Source organism: Populus nigra, chromosome 16 (genome assembly GCF_951802175.1).
Source record: "Populus nigra chromosome 16, ddPopNigr1.1, whole genome shotgun sequence".
Taxonomy (NCBI): Eukaryota; Viridiplantae; Streptophyta; class Magnoliopsida; order Malpighiales; family Salicaceae; genus Populus; species Populus nigra.
In genome coordinates this window covers 9,297,111-9,315,206 of record NC_084867.1, presented here as the reverse complement: position 1 = coordinate 9,315,206, position 18,096 = coordinate 9,297,111, and the positions used below count along the sequence as shown (strand labels likewise).

The window sequence follows — 18,096 nt, the reverse complement described above, 5'->3', positions numbered from 1 at the left end:
AAGCTCACATGATTTTTCTAAAAAACATTTTTTAAAGAGTATGATAAAATTATTAAATTTAATTTAATTTTGTTGATGTTGATATTGTTATTATCATTTATGATTAAACAGACCATAGTCTTTTTAAAAGAATGAAATTAATTAAAATATGATGCTTTATCTTTTTTATGCTGTTATTGTTGCCATGATTAAACATACCCAGTAATTTTTTATAGGGATGAAATTGATTAAAATCTAATATTTTATCTAAAATCACTTGATAGTTTTTTATAGTCTTATATATAACAGTCATCTTTTAAACTTCGACCTCATACAAATTTGTGAAACTTAAAATTCTCCTAAATAAAAATTATATATAAAAAAAATGAAATCTTCCTGAACTGGCACCTGTCAGTTCCCGGTATCTTTCCGTTACCTCTCTTCACCTTTCCTCTCGCATTTAAAAACCTCTCTTTTCCTGAAAAAACAAAGAGAGAGAGAGAGAGAGAGGGAGAGAACTGGATCAATCCAAATGGCCTTTAAAGGGGCAGAGCCGATCCCAGAAGAAACGACGTCGAATTCTCTCTTAACAAACACGCGCTGCTGCTTCTGTTTTCCCTGTTTTTCTTCCCGACGATCCTCCACCGTCGGATTATCCTTCTGGGAACGAATCCAATCATCATCACAGTCACACGGCTATGATCCCCATCAAAATCAATGGTGGTTCAAGGGGATAAGAGCGTTGAAGAAGATCAGAGAGTGGTCAGAGATCGTTGCGGGTCCTAAATGGAAAACTTTCATTCGAAGATTCAATCGAACTAAAAGCAGTGGCAGTGGTAGCGGAAGGCGCCATGGGAACTTCCAGTATGATCCTTTAAGTTACTCGCTGAATTTCGATGAAGGCCCGGGAGGACAGAAGGGGGATTTCGATGAATTGGATGATTACGGTGGGTTTCGCGATTTCTCCTCCCGTTACGCCTCCGTGTCGGCCTCTGGCCAGCCGGTGGATATGGATGCCTCGGAGAGTAAAGACGTTGTGGTTATGGCTTGAGAGAGAGGAGGAGTTATGGCTTGAGAGAGAGGAGGAGCTGTGAGTGAGGGCACAATGGATGCTAATTTGCGCCGGGCTGTGCAGGATAACGATCGAGTGTTTGCTGACTCGGTGACGCAATGTGCCGGCGCGTACATCTATAGTATTATTATAGCTTATAGCTGTATAGATAGAGTTTTATTACCTTTTTTTGGTTAATTAAATAAATTTGAGACGGTAGGGGTGGCAATGACAAGGAAACACGTGTCAGGAAAATGGCCAGTTTGCCTTTTATGCATGTATTTTTATATATATATATATATAAATTGGGTTTCTTGTTGGGAGAATAATAGGGAAGTAGGGCTTTGTCTTGTAACATTTGTGTGTATTAATAAATACATTCTTTAAATCAAAACAAAGATATTTTAGGAGAATGATTTGTAGCCAAACTTTTTATTAATTTGTTAATGATAAATTGATTGGCCTTTCTTGAGGGTCATCAATTTTAAATTTTAAGTTATTGACTTTCGAGTTTTTTTTAAAAAAAAATTTAATTTTCAAATGAATTTACTTGTAAACTTGTAGATGATGAATTTTAAATAATTGATTGACCCTCTATTGAAAAAAAAAAATGTTGTCCTGTCACTATAGTAATCACAACTTATCACGCCATTACCATTATTACCCCTCCACTTCTCTCTTTTATATATCATTTACACAACTATTAATGAAAAATAATTTATTCACTAGAAAATTTTAAAATATTTTTTATAAAATAAACACAACTTTAATGTGATTAGAATTTTTATTCTTGATACTAAGTTTTGTTTCAGTTTAATTAACCTCTTTTCTTATTTTATAATTACTCTCTCTCATTTATCTTAAACTCAAGATCTAAAAGAAAAAAAAATAAAGTTCTAGATCAAAATGTAAAACTCTTCAAAAATGAATTAAAAAAGAACTTTAAAGACTAAAAATACACCTTGACAACAGTAAAGAAAATAGTCTAGGAATTTATTCCATTGTCAATTTTGGTTTTTAGAGTATTAATTATGATTAATGAAGCAAATTATATTTGATTTTTTCAAATCAAGCATCGATTTAATATCAGAATTCTTTTTTAACATTGCAAGAAAATCCTTGCAAAGTTAACCGAGAAAAATTATTAATTCTAACCTTAAATTAACTAGATATAAAAGGATCACATTGAGAAAAAATAATAATTAAGTAACCAAAGAAAATAAAATAATAAAAAAAGAGAGAGTAAACACTATACAATTCCACGGTATTTGTTCCCAAATGGCACAATGTTTTACTGAGCTTTTTTAGTTTTTTTTTAAATTTAATTAGTTAAAATTATTAAATAATAAGGGATATAGTTGATAATACGACGCAAATAATGGTAAAGTCTACCAAAAAGAACCAAATACTTCCTTTTCGCTCACATATTTATGAAAAACACTTAAGACATTACGGGAAACTATACTTGTTTAGCATGAGGATAGATAGAAATGCTTTACCTATCATTATATACTATATATAAAAAAGCATGAATTATGTTTTAAAATATTTATTTCCATAAAAACACCTTTAAATTTTAAGAGTTTTTGTACTCGTAGTAAGAAAACTTTAATGATAAATATCAGATATATTATCTTACCTTATAATTATTCTATACTCTAAGATTAAAGACTTTTATTCTATATAAAAGGAAGATATAAGTTATTTTTTTAATATCATAGTATCAAATATATGTTATACATTGATCAACTCTATCTCTAATTAAATAAGAACTTAAAACATTAATATTATTCCTAAAAGAAGATTAATATAGTTTGTTTTATTATATGTCTATTTATACAGCATATAAAACCTTAAATAATATAAAATAAACTTCTAAAATCACCGCCAATCTATATACTATCCTTTTGACACTCTATTTTGATTGTTAAAACCATAATTTTGAAATTCGGCTTGGTTCGGCGGATTGAACTGGAACCCGGTCAATCCGGGGCTGGAATCGGGCTGGGTTGAAGAAAAAATAGAAGAAAGAAAAACCCAGTGTGACCCGGTCTAAAACTCGGTTGCAATCAGTTGACTTTTGTTTTTACTAAAACAACGTCATTTTGATTTAAAAAAATTGACCTAAACGACCCGGTGACCCGGTCAAAACCCGAAACTCGGGCCTTGGATCGGGTCGGGTCTGAAAACTATGGTAAAAATTGTAAAAATGATTAAAATAGGTTACTAAAAGCCAAAAATTAAAAGCTGAGAATTAATAAAAACTTATAAAAAATTATTAGAAAGAGATCCTTTGTTTTAGCATTATATTCTAGTCCTTTAGATGAAAGATTCATAAAACTTGTGTTATTTTGTTTTTACCATCCTTAATAATATTAAAAGAAGAGACTCTTCTAAATAAAGCAATTCATAAAACTTTTGTCCATACCTATATTTTTTATATCTTTAATATCTGTCATATATTGTAAAAAGAAATATAATTTTTTTTTTTTGATAAACTCTTATTTAAATAATTTTTGTTATACTAATATTAAAAAAAGACTAGTTAGTCAAAAAGAAGAATGGATTTTTTATTTATTTCTATACCTTTAATATTTTTCACATATATAGTAAAAAATAAAATTTTGAAATAAAAGGATTTGTAAAAACCAGTAATGCTAATATAATCATGTTAAATTTTAATGGAGCATTAAATAAGATTTATATTCATATGGGACCTTATGTGTTTGTGTTATATATAGATAGTTTTATTATATATATATATATATATATATATATATATATATATATATATATATATATAATATTTCATTAGAAATATTTGCTTCAAATTTGAAGGAAATGATGGAACCACTGACCAAAAAGGAACAAATCCGCTGGCTTGAGTGGATCGATAGACATAATAAATTTCTCAATGCCTTTTGACTTTAAGCACCAATTATTGAGTTTTTGTTTTCAAAAAAGCATAGTACGAATAAAATATATAGAGTTTGTAGAAGAAGAGAGCACATATTCTGGTGTAATATCCTATTTTATTTATTTATTTATTTATTGAAAAAACCGGTTAACCCTTCTTAATATTAAACAATTACAAATTAAGAATTATATTCTTGCTACTGATCCTAGAAAACGTCCGAAAAAACTTATAAACTTAATTTTCAAATTAAAATTTTTATTTTGAAAATTAGATTTATAATATTTTTACAAAATAAATTCCCATTTGTAAGATTATTTTTTAAAAAAGTATTATCTTTTTAAAATTAATAAATATTACTTTTATCACAATAATTATAAAAGTAATAGATAATATTTATTTTTTAAATTTATAATTTTAAATATGTTTTTAAATTAGCATTTTTTGAATTATTCACATGTTGTTGCGGCTTTATAAATTATGCTATTTTTTAATTAAAATTTTAAAATTCAAATGCATTATTTTTTCAATATTTTGTTTTTACTTTGCCATTTTAAAGAGAGAGAAAACTACCAATTACTCCCTACCATTTTCTTTCTTTCCACGTAATGTTATGAATATTCTAAATATGACGCTTGCCCGTATATATGGTGACTAATCTATAGTGCCAGCATGTGTAGATGACTGCGCGCATATATGGAACAAGAGTTCTCATATTATATTCTTCGACTGTTTGGATTTTAAATTTATTTTTTTAGAGTTATTGAAAATTTATATAATTATTAATTTTAAAATTTATAAAATTAATCAAAATATATACAAACTGATCCAAATATCTATATTAATAATAATAAAAAATTTGTACATCACCTCCATGTCAGCATGCTTGTAGCAGCTATTTCAGTATAACAAATAGATTTTATTTGAGACATAAAAATTATTATTTTTAAGGTATTAATTGTACCTAATATATTTATTATAGAGTTATAACAATATATTTTCAGGATGGAATAATTTTTAATTTATAAACAATAATTTCTATAAGTTTTTTAAGAGTTTATGTTTTGCATGTGATAAACATAAATAGAGAATTTGTAAAGAAAAAAAATATTATTTTCTAATTAATGTCTATATATATATATTTGGTTTTCCCTCCAATATCCAAATGTATTGACTTGGTGTCCCTCACATTATAAGGTACAACACAACCTATTACCTTTTCAATATAGAATAAAGTTCTTTTTGTTTATCTACTTAATGTACAAGCTTTTTATAACAATCCTCCACTTAGCTTGTAATATTGGATCGTACCATGTTTCATGCATAAAAAAAAAAGATATCTTTTGAACAAAACCTCTTCTTAATATAAGCATTTCAAAACTCTAAAGAAATTATGATGGCATAAAAGCTTAAATTAAAATTTTATTCAATAGAATTGAAAATACTATACACACGATCCAATTAATCCAAAACAAAAGTTTGCCATTATTTTAGCTATAATATGGCATTTTGCTACTTTTTTAATTATGAACATTTACAAAGTTTTTCAAACTTTTATTGAAGTAGCACCACTTTCTATGTTCATGTAGGTGAAATTTCTTTTTTATATAAAGATTTCATTAAAAGTTTTAATCATTTATCCTCCCATTTAATTTGAATACTAATTTTATAAATCTTGATTTCATATATAAATTAGTACACATCACTCTTACTAATAATTTGTTATTATCCATGAAACTCCTAACTAGAAAAAATACAGTTAGGTTTATTTTATTAATAAGTTTAATTAAATGGTCTTAAGCTTATATTAGTAGAAGTACTTCTAACTAAATCTCTTGAGAGACCTTTAATAAAAGAATTTGCTAGATTATTGTAAGATTTGACATACACAATGGTAATTATCCCGCCAGAAATTAATTATCTTATGTATTCATGTCTCAGGCTGATATATCTAGATTTTTCATTATAAATTTTAGTAAATGCCCTAGACATAATTGCTTAACTATCATAATATAAGGAGATAGATGACATCAGTCATGGTCACAACTTAATATTCAATAACATATTTCTTAACGATTTTGCTTCCTTATCGGCAATGACTGCTAAAACTATGAATTCAAATTTCATTGTAAACTGAGTTATGCATTGTTATTTCCTTGAAGCTCAAGAAATAACACCACCTTCTAGAATAAATATTCATCCAAAGTTGACTTATTATCATTTACACTAGTTATCTAATTAGCATCAATATAACCTTTAAGTACAACTAAAAAATTATTATAAAATAATCCAAAATTTATAGTCCTTTTCAAGTAACCAAGTACTCTTACAATTGCTTTTCAGTGATCCATACTAGGATTACTTGTGTATCTGAATAATTTGCATATTGTGAAAGTAATACTAGGTATAGTACAGTGCATAACATGCATTAAGTACCAATTGCACTAGCATATTCAATTTGAGCTTGTGAAAGCAATATCAGGTATAGTACAGTGCATGACATACATTAAGTTATCAATTGCACTAGCATATTCAATTTGAGCAATTGATCTATCAATTTAAATAAAACATCATATAGAGTATTTGCTTATTTGATATTCAAATGATTAAATTTATTTAAGACTTTCACAATATAATGAGATTGAAAAAGAGGAAAACCCTCACTTTTTTTCTTATTTTGATACCCAAAATTGTATTTATCTAGTTCAAGCTCTACATTTTGAACTTTGAGGTTAAATATTTCTTCATATCATTTACATCATTCATATTAGTACTAATAATAAGAATGATATCCATATAAAGATATATTATCACACCAAAATCATTTATAAGTTTAGAATAATACATTTATCAACACTAGCATGTTTAAAACCATATTTTAAAATTACATAATTAAATTTTTTATGCCATTGCTTAGGAGCTTGTTTTAATCCATATAGATATTTAATTAATTTGCAGATTTTATGCTCATTTCCTAGTAGAGTAAAGCTCTCTAGTTGTTTCATATAGACCTTCTCATCTAATTCACCATTGAAGAAAGTTGTCTTGACAATCATTTGATATATATGCAAATTATAAATTGATAATAAAGCTTAAAGTACTCTTATAAATGTTATAAGAGCCACCAAAGCATATGTATCAAAATAGTTTATTTTTTTTGTCTAAATCCCTTGACTACTAATCTTGCTTGAAAAGTTTAAATTGACCCATTATTATTATATTTTCTTATGAAAACCTATTTATATCTAATTGCTTTGGAATTAGAAGGCAAATCAATAATAGTCCAAGTATTGTTATATAATAATGAATCCATCTCATCATTAACTGCTTCTTTTCTAAAAGTAATATTTCAAGACATCATTGTTTCTTTATGTATTTTAGGATTATCTTCTACTATTAATAAGATTAATATATTCTTAAGAACATCATTCTTATTGCCTTAAACTAAGAAAACAATGGTTTGTGAAGATATATAAATGGATGTAAAATCTTTTTTTTTTCTAGTACGATGGCTTCTTCTAAGTTCAATAGGATGATTCATTTGAATTCTTTTATTTGTAGAACTTGGATAAAAACCTGCATTATTCGTTGATTCTATTTTAATTTTAGAATTATTGATTCGTTCACTAATTGAGTTAGAATCAATTTGAAATTTATTTTCAATAAACTCAAGATCTCTAGATTCCACAATTGTATTAGAAATCGAATCCAATATTCTAATGCTTTTGAATTTTCATCATAATCAACAAAATTGCTTTTTAAAGCTCTAGATCCCAATTTCATCATTTTAGAATCTAGAACTTTATAAAAAGCAAGATAACCCTAAACTCTAAGATAATTTAAATTTGGTTTTCTCTTTTTTCATAATTCATATAGAGAAACTTTTAATATTCTGAAAGGAGTTTTATTATGTATGTTATGACGTGCATGATGTCGACTAACAAATATGCCTTCTTAAATTGAAAGGGTTTTGGGTTTAATTATAAAGTTATGATTAAAGAGAGTCGCTACTTAGTAGTAGTCTAACAACTTTGTTTTCCTTGTGTTTTGGTCCTTAAATAGTGAGAGAGGAGGAAAAAAAAATCACTAGAAAGAGAGAAGAGAGACAAAGGATTTTGGCTAGCCACGTTACAGCGACAAAAAGCTAATATTTTTCCTTTTAGATCAGGGTTGTTAAGGTTTTTTTTTTTATCCAATACTGGTTAAAGGCTGTTTTAAGATTGAGAATGAGATTATTATTCCCAATGTTTTTTCTATATATTTTCTTATTATTATAAGTTGAAATTTTGGTGTTTGCAATCCAAAGACATTATTAATAAAATTTTTGTCAAAACATGAACAAAATGCATAAATAAGAAATTAGAATTTTGAATAAATAAATAATTTTCTCCAAAATTTTAATCCTTTGAACTCTTTCAATCACCATTGATTAATTTTTAACTGACTTCTTTTCTAGTCCAAGACTTTGCTCTGGACAGAAAGCCAAAATGGAGTTCTTGACCAGTATTTTTTGACAATAGAATTAGAAAATGTAACCATTAATTCTCTACAAATATATTCATATTTGCATATCCATACAGCTACAGTTAATGCTAATCCTAACCACCACAGCCACAGCCAAATGCCAACGCCAACGCCAACAACTAACCAAAATGGCCCCAGTTAGACAATCATGACCTGTACGGAAAGGCATCTAAACGAAACATTACAATCAAGAACCTGTGAACACGTTCAGGCATTTCTGCTATTCAAAGACTTTATGTTCAACAAAATGTCACCTACAATCCATGGAAAGCTCAAGCAATTCATCCTTTCATGGAAATAAGTAGGATGGTAAGTAACGTGATACCATGCTGAGGCCATGCACTGGTGCTCAGTAGGGTTGCAGCTGCTCTCAAACCATTCTTTAGCTTCCTTCTTCAGGTTCTTCAGCGACACTAGAATTCTATCCTTCACATCTCCGTATTTTCTGTTGTCACGTTGCAAATACGTTGGCCGGTGTCGCAAATTACCTGTCAGTATCTCATCCTCAGTTTTAGCCCCATAATAATCCATCAATGTGCTCATTTTCTCCATATACTTCTCCTTATAGATTGATGCAATTCCAAGGAAATCCTCAAAACCTTTCACTTCAAGATCTTGATCATAAGTTGCTTCAGCAATCTTTTTTGACCACATAAAGTTTGACCTTTCTTGTCTTGTTGAATCATTGATGTCTCGATAGAGTTTTCCCAATACCCCATCAGATATGTACATTTGCTTTTCTGCTCTCTCCATGAAATCTGGAAATTCCCTCGGCTTCAAATACAGGGGCATCTCAGCTGGCGCTCCGGTCTTTGCAAAGTCAACTGCCATGGAGTGGAGGGTTGCCAACTGCAGACATTTTTCACTTCGGGCTTTATCTGGTTCACAGTCAGCATGCACTAAATGGGCAGTAGAGATGGCACCCAAAGTGTCATTGATCATATAATCCACGAAAAATCTCTGAATTTCCTGAAATGTCAGCAATGCAGGAAAAACATTTTGTCGGTTTAAGAATCATTGAAAGAATTAAGAGTATAGAGAATGTCAGTTTATTACCAATTTCATAATGCAAGTTGAAGTACCTCTAAAGTCACATTGTGATCCATTATTCGTTGTCTCCCTCCAACGTAGTCCATTGGGGCTTCAGTATGACAAGGGAGAAGACCTTCATCCCAGCTTATGAAAAATTGATCCCCATCAAGATCACCACCAGAGCATTCATTTGGATGAGGCCTGTGTACAATTTATTTTAGTAAACTATCCATTTACTAAAAGAATCCACTGCCACTTCCTCCCTATTTACAAATTACTTTAAACACCTCCAGACAACAGAAGTTGCATATTATTGCATTGAAAATGAAAAATGCTCAATGATGATGCATGATAAAACGGAGTTTAAGTAGAAATCCTTTTCCCTTTTACTAGAAAGAGTTCATGAGGATGCTGTTGAGTAGAAATGAAGCTGCTTCTGTCAGAAAACAAATATATGTGCAGATATTGGAGCATCTTTATTGACATAAAAACCAGAGTCAGGGGGAAAAGGTTCATGAAAAACATGATTACATAGACTTTAATTTTGGAAAAGTTTCCCCATACAAGTCAGGTTAACTACTGATGATTACAATAGGCAGACCAAGAAGGAAGAGGATACCAAATTTTTTTTTTAAAAAAAAAAACTGTTCCTTGGCATCCAGCATCTCCTACCTTTATATGTTTTTTGTATTTTTCCTCTAAAAAAATGAAACATTAACCCTTCTAACCTCAAAATCAAGGATGTGCCTATTCATGGAGTCCACAGAGCATGGACCTGAACCAGTGTTCCTCATCATCTCAATACCTAAAGTTGTACAACTGCTAACACAACAATGTGACCAAAAGATAAATTCATGAAAATATTAAACATTTTTGCAATGCCTGATGAGCAGTGGTATCTGATAAATGACCATTAAACATATCACAAATGAAAGCACTGGACTAAAATGTTAATAGATGGCACCTCAATAGATCTAAACATACCTTCCTCCATTCTGGGGGAAGATAATGCAATCCACCAAGCCCTTCTCCTCCAGTTCCACATCATAGACTGCTTCAAGGACTCTAATGTCTCCTGGGTGAAGACAAGGATTTTTGGTGACAGCCACTTCCCCTATTATAGTGGATGTTGACTCATCTACCTTCCGAAAGAAGCTCTGGTCGCAACATTGCAGCTCTGCTTTTGTCATGGTTATGCGAACATAAACTTGTCCATAGTCTAAAATACCACTTTCATCCAGGCAGCCAATCAGGATGCGACCCTTTGGGACAAATATTCGACATCGGCTTCTTAATTCCATCAATGAATTTTCATGATAGGCTTGAAGCATCATTGAGAGGAAAGGTTCCACATTGGGCTCATAGCCTTGAAGCAACATCTGTACAAGAATATTCTTGGAATCAGCCCACGCCAAATTCTCTAAGACATCTAAAGCTGATTCTTTATTAGTTAGCATTTTTTTGAGCCGATACAACTGTTTCTGTTGCAAAGCCTGAAATATTTCATCCGCCACTCCCAATGTAGACAAGAGAGAAATGATCTCCCGATTCAAATAGCAAGGCATGGACTCGCTCCATTTAGTGACATTGAGCATCCTGTTTTCTGAGTCAAATTTTAGCATACTACTACGCAAAGATAGCTTCCGGAAGGAATTACGGTCAACAGCAACCACCCCCTTATAGCCACCATACCGAATTTGAAATGCTGATGGAGTATGACTCAATCCACACTTGTGAGCAACTTGCTTGGCGAAAGAAAGGGAAATTTTGCCAATTCCATCAGAAAAGCAGTAGTCAATGCCATCAGTAGTGACTTCAATGTCAGGAATAATCTCTACATCTTGCACAGGAACAACAAATGTTTGCAAAGAAGAGCTGAACAACTGACCCATCCTGGCAGCACATTTGGACACACTGCGTATCTTGTCAAAGCAACCCATCCATTTTCTAATATCTTCTGCTTTCACATCATTGTTAGAAGCAAACATCCAAACAGAATTGGATCGCAATTGACTAGCAGAAAAAGCCAGAAACTCAAACCTTTTAGCTCCAATCACAAACCCATCTCGAAGAATGGACAATATTCTATGATATATTCCAGTTCTGAAAGGTTTTGCAAAAATACCTCGCTGGATACTCGTTGAAATTGCATTCGCAGGAAGTTTACTCCAATCTTCTTCAACAAAAGTAACTCTTATAAAGTCTGAAGCATATTGAGCAAAGTGTTTCACAACATAGTTGGAGGTTTCATACTCAGGACCCAAACAAAAAATCTTTGATGGTGTAATTAAGGCCCTATGACAACTCATTATATTATTCTCTGTTAAGCTTTTGGGTGGTGACGAGAGAGATTCTCTAAGGCTTTGTTTTACAAAAGACAAGGGATCGTAACAGGTCATCTTCAACTTGTGCAATTTCTGAAGAATTATAATAGCGGTGTTTACAGTCAGATTGCGAAGGATTTTAATCAGATCACTGTCCACTGCAGCAAGACTAATTTTTTGAGTATGAACAAGAGAATTCAGCTGGAAAAGGACCTCATATGCTAACTTATCTGATCCACATCTTATGAGTGGAACTGTTTCAGAAGCAGAACAAAATTCTTCCCCATCCTCCAAATCAAGTCTGTTCATATCTTCTTGATAATATGGGAAATTCCTAAAAGTATCTGAAGCCTCTAATCCTTCTCCGATTTCCCAACAAAATGACGTTGACTGTCCAATTGATTTTATGGCAGAAACATCTGTTGTTCGAACCCAAAGAAAGTCAAAGTCTTCCTTGCAGTAAAAATACCGATTAGTACTAAATTTCGAAGCTATGCCAGGTCCAGAGATTTTTTGATAGATCCTTGGTCCATACCTGAGCTGAAAACATACAATCTAGGTTAAGACATCACCCAAGTAACACAATAAACAGAAGAAGAGTAGCTGATAAAAAGTCAGATATCCAATAAGAAAACTAGTTAAACCAGAACAGAGAGCAGGGAGGAATATTTCTGCACAGGAGAGGAGTATTTCTTTTCCTGTCACACTTTACAAATGTTTGGGCATATCTGAGCATATTTGAAATAAGGGGAAAATATAAGAGCACAAAGAAGGTGATGAATTGAAAAATATCTTGGGTCTACAGAGAAATAAAAATCTTCATCTCTTGGTTGAGCACAGCTTCATGCAATCTAATATGCAATGACCATTCAGTATAGCACACAATTCTGGTAAACTGGAAATTCATCGAGGCCCAATTCCAAAACCTCGATTCGAAGTCTAAGACAAGGAGTGTTCACTTTTGGAGGTTAGGTAAGGATGCGTTCAAATTGACATTTTGCTGCTATGATTATCTTGCATTTACAACAGGTTGCACAAAATTGGTGGCATTAACTCGCATCCATTTGACTCGGAAACATCATCCTACTATTAGAAGATGGGTGGAGAAACTTTATGCTGGTTCCATATAGGGCCATAGCAAAAGCACAGGCCACTCTCTTTTCCTCATAACCCCATTCCAACAAAGTAAAATTTTGATAAAGCTTGAATCTTTAGTCAGAATCTAATCTAACACCACCTGAAAGCTTGAGTTGTTTTTTGTATACTTCCATATTCAAATCCATATTTTGCAGAAACAAGTAAAAGGTATCGATGAGGGCATTATGCCACTTTCTGTAAGTGTATCAACCCTACAATACTCCCTACAATACTCAAAATCATTCAACCTATCTACTTCGATTAGTGAAGGTTGTGTAGATAGAATACCCAGTCTTTCAACAAAAATACAAGTGCGCTCAATACAGCATGTCTTACATGCCCATCTAATCTTCCTAAATGACAACCTATTGTTTCATTTAAATCCCACACCAAGACTTCTATTCAACAATTGTGCGAGGAACTCCACAAAGATAATAATGTAAAAAAATTCAACATGCAAATGCAAATCAACATCATACTCCATGTAAAAAGGCATTACCATATTAATTTCTCTCCTAATCCAAACAAAACCCATAAAAAACCATACCTTTAAAACAACAGCGTTAACCTTGTCACCATCCAAAGGGTACCCAACAGCCTCCAAGATATCCTCAAACTCCACCACTAACTTATAACGGAACTCCTGCCCCACCCGAATCCAAAACTCAATCCTCCGCCTCTCAGGCATAAACCACCCTCTCACACCTTCCCAATACTCAAGTACACACAATGTAGTCTCTTTTTTCATAAAACCCACATACAAAACCCCATTCTCCATTCTATTTTGGTCCTTGACGGGCCTGGGAATGATGTCATCATAGGTTTCTGATAACTTGAGATTCTGGGATTTTAAGACGAGTTTGTTCTTTAGAGAGAGAGAGAGTGCCTCGTGTTTAACCTCGAGGGAAGAAAATTGGACTCGGCCAAAGCCACGGGAATTCCAGTTTTTCCTGACCGTTGAGATTTCTATGGCAAAGACTGAATCTTTGCCGAGTTGAGCTACGAGGTACTGTAAGATTTCTTTGGCTGTGATTGTTTGCGGGATGTTTGTGACACGAACTGAGGGTCTCTCTGCTACCACTTCCATAGTTAGAGAGGAGAGGGTTTTGGTAGCTTTTAAAAGATTCTGAGCGACAGAGACAGAGAGAGCAGTCGCTGAGAAGGAAGTAGTGTGAATTTTTTTTAACTGCTTACCGGCCGTTAGTTATTGTCTTAATTATTATTTTTAAAAATATTTTTTATTTAAAAATATATTAAAATAATATTTTTTAATATTAATATATTAAAAAATATAAAAACATAAAAAAAAATTATTTTATTTCAAAAAACATTCAAAACTAAAAAGAAAAACAGGTTTTTTTTATTACCATCCCTGAACTGTTCTATAATAAATTGCTTAATTCTCTGTGCCTGTTTTGAGTCCCTTTTTTTTTTAAAAAAAAAAAAAGAATCGCTGGTGTGTTCGCTGAGAAAACTATTTTCCTTCTCCATTTTTTTTTCAATTAAAAACATTATTCATTTATTATAAATAAAAATAATTTTTTCCACTTAGAAAAATAAAAAAAATATTAAGATTATAAATATGTTTTTATAAAAAATAAAAATCAAATTTATAATAAATATTTTATATTCATGACAATGTAATTATTAATATTTATTTTATTTTATTTAAATTAAAACTTACCATAAAATAGTTATATTATTAACTCAAATAAATATTTATATTGTATTTAAAATTAAAATAAAAAATTGCTAAAAAAATCTTATATATAAGAAAAACTATATTGTACATGTATTTTCTTCATTTTAAAAATAATGAAAAGCTTGTATTGAAAAAAATGTGAAAAAAATCTAAAATATATTTTTTAAATTTAGTATAAATTTTTTTGAAAAAAGCTAGTTTCGAGTTTTTTAGACAGGGAAATATTACATTTGAATAAAAAGATTTTCCTTTACTTTTTATGATTATAGTTTTTTTGAAACTTAGAGTATTATTGTATTCTAAACAGCCCATCTACTTCTTTAATTTGTTTAATGTGTTCCCTTTATCAATATTTAATGAACCACTGAGAAATTTTTTTAATTAAATTTTTTTATTTAGTTTTATTAGTTATTCACTAAAATAATTATGATTTAGAAGTTAATACAGAACAAATATTCGGATCTATTATGACATAGCTATAATTTGATGAGAGCTTAACTAGTTCTTTTAGATTAAAAAATATTATATTTGAACATAAAATTTTAATTTTTCTATGTTTTTTACTCTGATATTTTAAAAAAAAATAGAATATGAAATGTACAACTCATTTACGTATTCAATTTGAATATTGTGTTCGTTAATTAATAACATCATTTGATGGAAGCTTACCATACTCTAAAATTTGTTTGAATAAAGGAAGCACTACGTGGAACCTTTTGAAAATTGAGGTAGGTCCATCATTTTTGGAATAGCATAAAAACACAATGGGGCAGTTAAGAAATAAAACAATATTTTAATTTTTAGAAAAAAATAGAGTTAGAAAAAGGAAAATTGAAACTTTCAATTCAAATGTAATATTTCTCTATCTAAAAAATTAGAAAACTAGGTTTTTATATTTGTATTGATTTTAGAAAACATAATTTTAGAGTTCCTCAATAGTTTTTCTTTACAGAATTTTCACTATTTTCCAAATAAAGAAAAGATATGAACAATACAATTATTTTCTTTTATATACAAGCACTTTTTATAATATAAATAATTATTATTTTTATTTTTGTATTTAGTTAGTGTTATAAATTTAATTTTTATTATAAATCTAAAATTTTTTTAGTTAATAATATAATTTTTTCATGATAATTTTTAATTTAAATAAAATAAAATTAATATTCTACAATTAGATTATCACAAATACATAATGTTAAAATGAATGTCACACAAATCTTGTTTATGTTTAGGGTAAATATAGGAAGAGAAATTGTCAATTAATATTATGATCACTGAAAAATCTTATCTAGTTCTTGGAGTTCTTGAGAAAGGAATTGATTATACTAAAAGTTAAAGCATTTTATTCAAGGTAAGTTGCATTGCTAATTATCTTTTATTCTTAATAGTATTTTGTATATATTTTATTTGTGGTTTGTCCATGTGGATATACTGCAATGACTTAAACTTGGGGTAGGCTTCATGCTTATTTGTTCTAAGATCTTAGTTCTTTCTATCACTTCTAATTTTTTTGATGAGTTGATATTTTTATGCTTATTTATTCCATATACATATGACTATCAATATTTTATCAAGCCATGTTAGTGAATAATTGAGTGGATTTAACCAGCCTAGATCTTAAAAAATGTCTATAGACAATGCATTGTTTCTATAGCACACAAGATTCACTTGTACTATTTGTTGAATGATTGAAGATCGTATGCCCTATTGCTATCTAAATAGTGATTATTATGGATTCATGTACTTGGAAAAGGATCTAGTGACATGTACATCCATTGTGGATTAAATTTTAACAAATAACCCTTTTAGAGCTCACTTGTTTTTAAGGTATGTTACTCACATTCTTATGATTTTGTTTTTTATTGGTTGCCCATCATCAGTGTTTGTACACACTAGTGTTATGACTCATGTATATATACATTCACAATGAGTACCTTGTTCCCATACATACATGTAAACTAATCAAAGATATCAATACTCCTAATTATTTGGTGAATATTAGACCTGGACATTTCTAATAACTAATTATTTTGTTTTATTTGTGATTATGATTGATAGAAAAAGGAAAACTTTTCCCTTAAAAAAAATTGGAAAGTGAGAATTTGTTTATTCATAAAAAATTATTAAGGATTGTTTTCTTTATTTCTCATATTGTATTCTTTTTTTTCATATTTAAACGAATTGTTTTTTTTTGTGTAATACATGTATTTTTATGTTATTTTACTTGCAACTAACACTTTCATAACAATTTAAACCAAGTAATTTTTCGTTCAACAACAATTATAATCAAATACTTCTTTATTCTGGTTTTTATTTTTCACAAATGCTTTTTTAACCATAGTTATAACTTACCCACAATACCCAACATGCACTTAGTAAAAATGAAGACATTAGGCAGGTTAGCAAAATTAAAGTTCCAATAAATCAATTAAAAGAAAACCCTAAGATGCAAAATACAATTAAAAATCACAAGCTTATTAAAAAATGCTGATGTGTCGTGAATAATTCGAAAATCAGCAACAATGAATCTGATGAAAAATGGATGAATGATGGGCCTGGTTGTGTTGTCTTTCTTTTGGTGTTTAGGCTGGATTATAGTGATTTCTAGATTATAGTGATTTCAAGGTAAGTAAGATGGAGGATAGATTAGAATGATACTTTGATAACTCGATCTGGACGCCACAAAGATCAATTTAGGATTTCAACGCCACACTCTTTGTGATTGAAGAGTGATAAGTCAGGTAGGGTTCTTCACAAAATCAATCTGAAAGAACAACTCTTAATTCTGTGAATTAAGTTTCAAATCTTGGCCAAAAGTTCTTTATTACATATTCTGATACTATATTGATAATTGGAACATCCCTCCAAAGTTAGAAAAAATTCAACATGGCAAAAGTCAAGCCCAAAAAATAGACTTTGACAAACTAACCTAGACAAATTTACTAGCACACGTTTTTTTACCTTTCTAACATAAATAGACCAAATTTAAAACAACCATATCTTCTTACACAAAAATCCAATGCAGTCATGGTTGGACAATCTAAAAAGAGCACGTTCTGAACTTGAAATGCATCTAGATTAGTCTTGTTTTTACATGCAATAGATGACTTCAAATTCGGGTTCAAATTCATTTGCTGTTCTGACCATAAACAACATCAATTCCTTCACTTATTTGCATATCAACCCAAATTCAAGTAGCCCCGCATCAAAAGAACCATTAAGGGCTTTTCCCATCTCCAAGTTCCAATTGTAGGCAAATAAACATCCTTGAATCAATTTCAAACTGATTGTTATTTTTTATCTCCAACGCAGCTTCAATTATTCCAATTTGACTCGTCAAGGCCCTTTGCAGTTGTTTCGCTCTCGCTCTTGTCATTGGACCATCTGAATTTTCTTGCATATTAGATTTAGCTTTACAAGATGGATTATA

At 30.2% G+C, this 18,096-nt stretch overlaps 2 protein-coding genes across 2 annotated transcripts; one reads left to right on the top strand and one right to left on the bottom strand.

The window, feature by feature from the left end:
* Positions 1-457: 457 nt before the first annotated feature.
* LOC133675330 (uncharacterized) lies at positions 458-1,443 on the top strand. The gene has a single exon (XM_062096678.1). It carries the CDS (start codon positions 512-514, stop codon positions 1,028-1,030), a length of 519 nt encoding a protein of 172 aa, XP_061952662.1. The 5' UTR covers positions 458-511; the 3' UTR covers positions 1,031-1,443.
* A 7,023-nt stretch (positions 1,444-8,466) lies between these two features.
* On the bottom strand, positions 8,467-14,132 carry LOC133675258 (RNA-dependent RNA polymerase 2). The gene is made up of 4 exons (XM_062096583.1): positions 13,509-14,132; positions 10,485-12,364; positions 9,551-9,701; positions 8,467-9,437 (listed from the first exon to the last, which is right to left on the bottom strand). The coding sequence occupies exons 1-4, from the start codon at positions 14,046-14,048 to the stop codon at positions 8,676-8,678; spliced, it is 3,333 nt and encodes a 1,110-aa protein (XP_061952567.1). The 5' UTR covers positions 14,049-14,132; the 3' UTR covers positions 8,467-8,675.
* Between the last annotated feature and the right edge of the window lie 3,964 nt (positions 14,133-18,096).